At 32.2% G+C, this 9,732-nt stretch overlaps 1 protein-coding gene across 1 annotated transcript; it reads right to left on the reverse strand.

Moving 5' to 3' along the window:
- Positions 1–1,204: 1,204 nt before the first annotated feature.
- On the reverse strand, positions 1,205–6,470 carry LOC106756349 (protein THYLAKOID FORMATION1, chloroplastic). Its single transcript, XM_014638737.2, has 5 exons — positions 6,157–6,470; positions 5,179–5,446; positions 4,289–4,505; positions 2,617–2,732; positions 1,205–1,626 (listed from the first exon to the last, which is right to left on the reverse strand). Exons 1-5 carry the CDS (start codon positions 6,341–6,343, stop codon positions 1,548–1,550), a joined length of 867 nt encoding a protein of 288 aa, XP_014494223.1. The 5' UTR covers positions 6,344–6,470; the 3' UTR covers positions 1,205–1,547.
- Between the last annotated feature and the right edge of the window lie 3,262 nt (positions 6,471–9,732).

The raw sequence follows: 9,732 nt of genomic DNA on the forward strand, positions 1-9,732 counted from the left end.
ATCATTTTCTTTTTGATGATAAATATGATATAAATTTAAATATAAATAATGAAAATAATGTTAAAATAAAATTGAAATTGCTATTTAAAATTACAAAAGTATTAGTATTACTATTATTAATATAATAATAATAATAATTATTATTATTATTTTTATATTATTATTATTATTAGAACTCATCCTCCTCCTATTAGAACCCATCTTCATTTGTAGTAACTCCACGACAGCCATGGACAGCACAATCAAGCTACACCTCCAGGCCAAACCAGCAATGGCATTATCAGGCTACACTACCTGGGACTGCACCATGAGCATGATGCCAGGAACACCGCCAAGTCACCAACACCGCGAGTAGGAGATCCTAACCGCCACCTCCACAACACTGCTGTGACCACGAAAGGTATCCACCACCAGCAAGAGTAAAACCATATCCCCACCATGCAGCTGACCAACACCTCCTTCAAAATAACAAATCAAAATGCAAAAAGAGGTAGAGAAGGGAATCGATTCCCTATGTCAGGAAAATTGGTTCTCCTTATTCTATTATCTTAAAACAGACACAACACAATCGATTTTTTAAAAAATAATACAAAGGAGAATTAATTCTCTTCGGTCTAGAATCAATTCTCTTGAACGTTTATACCATGAATGTTTTCTCTCGTCTCATTCTTGGCAAATTCTCGTACAACCATAATCGATATTCTGTATTGAGAATCGATTACTTGCACCAACAACAACTTCACATTATCTCCATGCAATAAACACCATGCAAAAGAATAAAAGAAGAAAGGGCAATACAAATGTGTAATATTTTATCTTGTTAGTCTGCAGGTGCAGGTTGTCCGTAACAAAATGAAGTATGTGGGTGCAGGAAGAAATAACCTCTCTTATCGGTGTTAACTTATACACAGCTTTGGTGGCTACTCGGAAGAGTGTGAGGAGTTAGAGTATTGACTTGGTATCATTGCAAATTCTAGTTAAAATGTGCAAATATCGGTGAACAAAATTCAATTAAATTCATATTACTTTGTAAAGTTTGTGTGAAAATATGTTACGTGACTATCCAATATATCTTGGTCTTGCAGTTTTCGGTTAGGTGTAAACCGATAGTCCAATAAGTTGCAAGGAAATAACAAATCTAAAATGCGTGTTTGTTTGAAATATGCTAGATGTGAACTAGACATTCGCTCCAGAACATGTAAGATTCTGAAATATGAAGAATTTCAATTTCAATTACCATATCATATGCTTTCCCGGGGTGTGTATTTGAACTACAAAATACATCTGCGACCGTGTAGTAGAAAAAAAAAATACATCTTAGAGAAGATTACACAAGACTGTGTTGAACAGGTAGATTGTGGTTGAGCAGAAAGTGGGATTTAGCTGGATCACCATGGATGAAGATAGATCGAGTACAGTATACAAAAGCATGATGATAGTATTGCCCCACTCTGATTCACCCAATGCACAAGACCAACAACAACAAAAAAGAACAAGTCAAGAATACCAATTCTTACAAGGTGATCATTTGAGAGAAAACCCCATAACTAAAGGCTAGAAAATTGTTGGGTAATGGCCTCATTAGTCTTTTGTGGTTCAGCCCTTTCTTCTCTTTTCTTCTTCTCCCTGAAGCAAAGATTATTTCAGAGTCAAGATCTTGCTGAGGAAAACAAAACAAGGTAAATATAACCTCTACTGGAACAACAGTTCAGGTAAAGAAATCCAAATGCTGACTGCTGAGTAGATATGGGTATCGACACAGGCTACTGCAAGCATTATGGAGCAAATGGGAACTAATTGTTATCAGTGGTAAAATAACTCGACTAAAAAATATTTAGGGCAAAATGTGTTTTTGGTCTTCCTACAACTAAAAATGTGTTTTTGGACTTTCTAAAACTTTTAATTCAGTTTTTGTCTCTCAAAATCTTCCTTTTTCAATCATTCTAATTATAAAATGTATCATTTTTTATCTTTCAAGTGGATTAGATAATGCTTGCTATAGGATAAAAACCGGTTCAGATTGTAGCAAGAGCACTAAAATTTGTATATTTCAAAATTAGGAAACAAAAAATATAGAACTTTTTAGAGAAACTAAAATTGATCTTTGGAAGTTATAAAGAAACCAAAAACATATTTTACCCATATACTCAACAAAAAGTTAGAAAGACACCTTGATACGAATGTTCTCAGTTTATAACTAGAAAGTTTGTAATCATATCTTTTCTAAATAGGAAATTTGTAATGAATGTTGAATCTTTGTCTAAAAAGCTTCATAAAATAGGCTGGGGCAAACCACCTCAAATTTGACTAAAGTCAATACCAAAGTTTTTAGTACGTTGCTATGACGTTTGTGATGTCATTTTCTACAAAAGTTGAACATTTGGAATAATGTGTTCATGAGCTTAATGGACTAAACTGCCAAAGAATTAGTAGATTACAACTGCAGACTAAAAGGTTTAGAATGGAAAAAAAAATCACTGAATAAACGCGATATTTGTAGATTCTATCATGGATGAAAACTCCTTGGAAGGGAATTTTCACTAAATAGCATTGCAAGATGACAAATCACTAAACTCAATAGATGGCATTGCAAGATGCCGAGATCTAATATTTTACCTGTCAACATATTCCTTTAGCAACTCTTTAGCTTGAACCAACTTAGAAAGCAAGTTACGATACACATCCAAATCCCGATCCACGCTTCTTTTGTTGACATTCAAAACCGCACAAAGCTGTTGGATTAACACCAGAGATTGATTGATAAATAATCCTATATAGAAAGTAATTTTGCGGTAGAAAGTAGATAGGTTTACTCATAATCAAGGTCTTAAATGCATCCTCCTCTATTCCATTGTCATATCTTCTCTTATGCTGAAATTGTTAGTTTTATCTGTGATTTGGCGCCTACAATTGTTGTGTATGATTCATATTCTATGGCCAGACAATTACATGGGTGATAATGTAAATCAGTACTATTATATACATATACATACATAAACAGACACACACAAGTGTGTATATATATATTTATATGATGCATCTCTACTTATTAAATAATAATAGAAACAACTATTCTGATCCACAGTACGTAGATACACTGTCACGTTGAGTGTACACATTTATTCTGCTGATATAGAATTCAATTTCTATTGCAAACAATAATATTAAAGTCCTAATATGCTTATTACAAAAGATGGAGTGTTTCTCTTCACATGTCGTACAATTATTTCAGCAGAAGAAAAATAATGAAATCAATATTTTACATATAGATTAAAGAAAATTATGTGAGTAAGTCCACCAATGAGGCCTGAACTTGGAAGAAGTGAGATCATATCAAGACCCTTATCTCATCAAACCCAAACAGCCCAGAAAAGAGATGTTTAAAAATGTTTGATAGTCTTAAAATTTTCGTTTTAGACTGGTATGAGTGAGAAATAGACTCGACAATCTAAATTTCAAATTATTAAAAATATGTACGTAAATCAAATTATATATGATTATTTTTCATGTATTCTTTCAATACTCAACTTCTTTTAAAATTTGGTCCTGGTTGAAACAATTTTTTTCTCATCTCACTTTTGGTTATTCTACGATTATTTATTCCTTTTCAAAAAGAAAATTGCAGTCCTCTAGTTTCTCTAATAAAGTTTGTTATTGGTATTAGAATTCCAAGTGTGAATCTAAGTCCTACATTGGATAAAAATGAGAAAGTAAAATATTACATAAAATTGAACTCATTGTTTTAAGATTTTGGATAGAGAGTGATAACAATCCCTTTTGTAGTTGGACTCAGGACTCTTTGACCCAAGTTATTTGGGAGTTTCTAAAGGCTACTTGAGTATGATACCGTAAAGGGTTGTCCTAATTTGGCTGTTTGTGCTTATATTTTTCGAGACAACAGGGGAATATATTGACAACCTTTCTTCTTTTTATGGAGTTCAAAACACTCTCTATGCTGAACTTATGGGAGTCATTTATGTAGTACAGTATGCTTGGAGTGTTGGATTTAGACATCTTTGGCTGGAGTGTGATTTTGTTTTAGTGTGCAAAGCCTTCTTTTCACAAAGGATTGTTCCTTGGATTCTCGGAGGTGGATGGAGGAAACGTCCAAAGATTTATTGTGTATCGAATTTAAAGCTTCACATATTTTTAGGGATGGAAACCATTATGCTGATAAATTGACCAATTTGGGCTTGGTAAATAAGGATGTTAAAGTGCATAATGATGTCAAGCATGAAGTTTTTGTTAAAAATAATCAATATATGATGCCTTAAATGAATTGGGTAACCTTTTCCAAAATTGTTGGTTCCATAGCATTTGCTAACTCAAGAAGGCGAAAGAGGCCTATTGCGAAGAAACGACTGTAACTGAAATCCCCCTTTCCTCCTGCTCTTTCTGCAATATCCTTTAATATTCCCTCAACTTCTCCTTCTCTGGATGAGAATTCAATTAGTGAAGTTGAGTTTTGAGCTCGAGCCCATTCTTCCAATTTCTTTGCATCAACTCTGTAGAGGGAAATATAGAAGATAATTATTTGCAACAAAAATTCAACGAAATTGATATAACAATTTTTCACACAGTACAGACAATGGACCTTGTATTTCACCCAACTTCTTTTTCCTTCAACAGGTTTTAGGAAAAGTAATTCATTCTTATACTTTTAAACATGCAGATTAAATTTCAGAACCTTTTTTTTTTTCATTTCACAGCAATAATTGATGATATTAATAATGCGTGCCTGGGTGGCAGTGAGTACTATACCTTCTAATTGCAGTCAAATTGCAAACAAAGACAATACATCAGGATTTATTATTCAAGCAGAGAATCATTTGTCTGTATTTAAGCAATAGTATGGGTATCAACAGCCTAAAACATGATTTTACGTGCTAAAACTCCAATGTCATGCTTGGAGTAAGCACACCAAACATGATTCATAAATCACAAAATCATGTTCCATAATTTGTAGCAACTGCTAAGAACATGATTCTGGGTTCAAAATCATGTTTGGAAGCACCCAAATGTCCCCCAAGCACACAGCATTAGGGCTTTGGTGAGTTTAAGTGAAACAGTTTCCAGTGGCTCATAGCCATTATTAGTTCTCAATTCCTTATCAGTAAGTTGATGATTTGGAATAGGAATCACAGAAATGGAAAAGTCCAAATTATTCAATATTTTGACCTGTATTGTTCAGGATCTTCTTTCAGTGCCTTAATGTATGCTTGGAAGATCGCATCTCGGTCCTCATCACTTGGATACCCTTCCATGAGTTGCTCATATACAGTGACAAAGCCAAGGGCAAATACAGCGTCATAGCGATATGATCTCTTGTATCTCATTAAATGTTGCTGAACAATGAGCTCTTGCAGCACCGTGTTGTAGATACTTGGAATTGGTCGCTTATATTCCTTGAGAAAATTTAACTTTGTCTCAGAAACAGTTGGAGGGTCTGCAGATCAAGTGTGTAAACAACCCATAACCAACTGTTGATAACAAGATTCCATTTAATTTTTTATTCCTTTTGCCCATTTCACACTATGAATATTAGAACGACAAAGGAACCTACTTTGGAACCATTTGACACTACATCACATGCTCAGTTGTCAACAGATTTCATTTAGCTTAACATCACTAACATATATCTCAGTAACCACGTCTTCGTATTAAAAACCAAATCACCTGATGATAACATTGAAAATCGAAACTACACTCATTTCTGCAAGAAAGAGCTGCAAAGAATTTCAGTTTGACAATCACACACAAAAAAAAAAAAAAAAAAATCATCACAAACAAAACAAGATGGCATCAATCCAGATAATTTCCCAGTCAATTGTACATAGAGCCACTAGGAATTACATCCACTGGTTACAAATAAAACTACAAAACTAGGTCCAAACCGCATCAACCGCACTTTCAATGGCAACATTATCCTCAGAAAAACAAATCCCTCCTTAAAAATCCGCTTGCAAAACAAATTTAAAAAACAAACTTAAAAATTGACAACCATACACCTGCAATTCAAAGATCATTTTCAACTCCAAAAATTAGAAAACAAAAACAAAAAATGAAAACAACCCAATTCTCAGAGAACCAAAAGGTGCTCAAAACTCGTATAAAGTTGAACCCTTCTTTCCTCACTTAGTGGGGAGCCAAACAAACCTGTGACAGAGGAAGAGGAGCAGCGAACAACCATTTTGGAAGCATAACTGGAAGCTCGAACTCCAAGATAGTGGCATGAGAAACCAACGCGGAAGCGAAAGGTTGGTGAATTGGAAGAGAGGGTGAAGTTCCTCTGCGAAGATTGAGTGAGAGTGGAGAAATGGAAGGAAGAAGTAACAGTGGCCATCGGGAAGAGAGAGAGGGAGTGTTGGCCGAGATCAGAAGTTTCGCGGCATAGCAGTGAAAATATTCACAGACAGAGAGGCATTGCTTTGCTTCTTTGGGTAGGGGAAAGTGGGAGGCTTTTGTGAATTGCAGCAAGAACAAGCTTATCCAAGGAGACAATGGTATAATGACACGTGGATATTTGTAATTTGTTTGTCAAATAATCAAAAGAAAATTATCATGTGAGTATAACATGTTTTCACATGATTCTCTTAATGATCTTTATTTCTTAAACACGTGGTTATGAGTTTGATTTTGTGTTAGTGTATGGCGTATGAAAAAATATGGTTTAGTTGTATTTTTTTTTTCTTTATTTCATTAAGTTTTGTTTTTCTAAATATTATTTTCATAGTTTGTGTTTTTGTTTTCAATCATCCAGAATTTTAATTTTTAATGTAGTTTAGATTCATTATATTTTAATTATCGGGAAAATTGATTAAATTTCTGTTAAGTTTTAATGAATAATGGAGCTAAAAATTGAATAAGTTTATCGATTATTAAAATTAAAGGGTCAAAATTGTATAGAAGTAAGGAACTAAAACAATATAAAAAAAAGGATAATAATGTAGATTGTGTAAAATATAGTTTCATGTTCATGAATAAGGCTTGTATAATTTTAGAAAAATGTTACAAAAATATTGTGGAAGTGTAAACGAAAAATATGCTGTATATTATTAAGAGAGATGTAAATTATTGAGAGGGAGAAATTATATTTAAAAAAATAATTTGATCAATTGAATCTTAAAAATATTCTTTGAAATACTTGACTAAGGAAATAAAATAAAGTGGGTTTAGAATAACAACAAATATCCACCATCAAAATTTGTGATGCCCAATAGATAATTAATAATAAGATTTATGTTGTGTAATACACGACTTAAACATTTTTTTAATAATTAGCTATATTCTTATATTTATTAAATTAGGATAGAATGAGAAATGAGAATGGGAAGATCTATTATGGGATATGTAGTAATAAAACACATCATATTATTTCAAGTAGATTATATATTTAATAATTTTTATAAGTGCATAATTTAGAGCTTACATTTTAGATTTTAATTTTGTATACTAGTAATTTAAGTATTTTTTTTCACCATTTTATATATCTTTCTTTAATAATATTATCATAATTGATTACACATGTTTATATTTATAGAAAATAACAAGTGTATGATCATTTGTTCATATTGATAAATGAAGATAAGATGTGACAAATATAGAAAATGAAGATCTAAGATAAATTATGCATGTGGATTGTTTGGTATGTGCACCAATGGAGTCACTAACACCAAAAACTGTTTATCGCTATTAAACTTATGTCATAGACAACAAACATAAAAAAAAAGTGTGGTGACATTTTTATACATAAAAAAAAATGAACATTTTTATAAATAAATTATCAATGTTCACATAAGATCTGTAAAGAGAAAACGTAAAAAAAAAAAAAAATTATGTCTCATTCCTATAAGTTAGACGTATGTTTATTGTATACACATCATATGTAAATTTATGTTTAATATGTAATAGTCAAACATAAAAACTTTTTTTAACGTTTATCTCTTAATGGTGAGACATAATTTTGTCTAAAAAGCATGTGTAACACCTATTTTGTTTGAGTTAGAGCTTTCATTGGTGATCAAAAGTTACGTGGACATTCTTATATGTAGTTCATTAGGAAACATCTTTTCCTAAGAATAATTTTCTGAATTAAGGTTAGTTTCTCATCTTTCTCGTCATAGCTTTGGTGCACATGTGACTATGTTTTGAGAATTTAGTCTTTGTTTGTCTTGAATGTGAGTTTTATGATTTTTGGTTTATATTAGATGTTTGCTTAATTTTAAATTTACTTGATGTTTTATGTTTATATAATTTTATATGTATTAGGTGTCTGATTAATTTATAATTCGATTAAATTATAAATTATTATTAGGTGCATTGTTAGTTTATATTAAGATGTATTATAATTTCAGATGTACACATTAAGCGAATCTTAATTCTCGTCTGAGATTTAACACAATGACTAAACATTAATCATTTATATTAAATCTTGAATTATCTGATCAAACTATTTCAAAAATTATTTTTCATAATCTTTTAATTCGTGTACATTGTAGGTATATGCATAAAATGTTGGCTCAAGCCATTTGTGTTGTTCTCTTGATGTATACTTAGTTGTGATCATGAGTGATCACTTTTATTTCGTGTACTTCAAGGATCAATGCAAAATGCTATTGAAGTTTTATCAAATTTATTATAATAGACTTCTTTGTATACATGTTAGCGAATTATAATTTTGTTTTTTCTAAATGAGTAGGACTCCACCATGTGAAAATTAAAAATTTGAGAATAATGGAATTTGTTATAAACGTAGTATGTATCAATTATAATAATTAGTTTTAAATTGTAATAATTAGTCTTAATTAGCTAATTTTTGTATATTTACTTTCCCTTTATTTAATTTAATTGCCAGTGTTAAATATCATTTATTATGATTGATATTATAATAATTGATATTAAAATATCAATTATTATGATTGATATCAATGATTGATATTATAATAATTGATATTAAAATATCAATTATTATGATTGATAATACAATAATTGATATTAAATTGCCGGAGTTTATTTCCTTTTAACTCTTTCAAATTGGGTTATCAATTTGTATATTTATACTATTGTAATCCAATGATTAAAATCAATTCATTTCAAATACTTTCTATATGGTATCAGCCTAAAATGATCCTCTTCATCTTTTTTGTTTTTTTCCTCAACATAGGATGTCGCTCCTTCTTTTTTTATTTTTTTTGCCTCCCATGGCCAACAACAACTCTTCATCTATTAGCAACCCTCATGAGCCATTGAAACCATTCACTTGCATCACCCTTAGCAGTGTCACCAAGCTTCTACCCTCAAATTACCTCACTAGGAAACTTCAAGTTGAAGCTCTTCTTGATGGCTATGATCTTCTCAAATATCCAGATGGATCCTTTCCTGCGCCGCCGATGATGATCTCCACCACCGGTGTACCCCCAACTCCGAATCCTGCTTATCAAACCTGGCGTCGACAGGACCGTCTTATATACGGTGCTCTCCTCACCACTATCTCCCCTGAAGTGGCATCCCTGGTGTCTCAAACAACGACATCACATAATCTCTGGACTCTTCTCCAACGCACCTATGCCAAGGCATCTCGTAGCCACCTCAAGCAGTTAAAGGAGCGTCTCCACACGGCGTCCAAAGGTACCCAGTCCATCACCACCTACATGCATTCTCTGAAGCAAACTGCAGATCTCCTTGCCTCACTTGGCTCTCCTGTCTCCGTTGAAGACATGACTGACCATGTCT

The sequence above is a fragment of the Vigna radiata genome, chromosome 2 (assembly GCF_000741045.1).
Source record: "Vigna radiata var. radiata cultivar VC1973A chromosome 2, Vradiata_ver6, whole genome shotgun sequence".
NCBI lineage: Eukaryota > Viridiplantae > Streptophyta > Magnoliopsida > Fabales > Fabaceae > Vigna > Vigna radiata.

What these genes read in the sequence shown, in the direction of transcription:
- LOC106756349 (XM_014638737.2), bottom strand. Translation starts at nt 6,343, where the DNA reads ATGGCCACTGTTACTTCTTCCTTCCATTTCTCCACTCTCACTCAATCT. An exon ending in CTCCTCTTCCTCTGTCACAG is followed by an intron (nt 5,447 to 6,156) that starts GTTTGTTTGGCT and finishes CTTGATCTGCAG; the next exon opens with ACCCTCCAACTGTTTCTGAG. An exon ending in AACCAACAATTTTGGAAAAG is followed by an intron (nt 2,733 to 4,288) that starts GTTACCCAATTC and finishes TTAATCCAACAG; the next exon opens with CTTTGTGCGGTTTTGAATGT.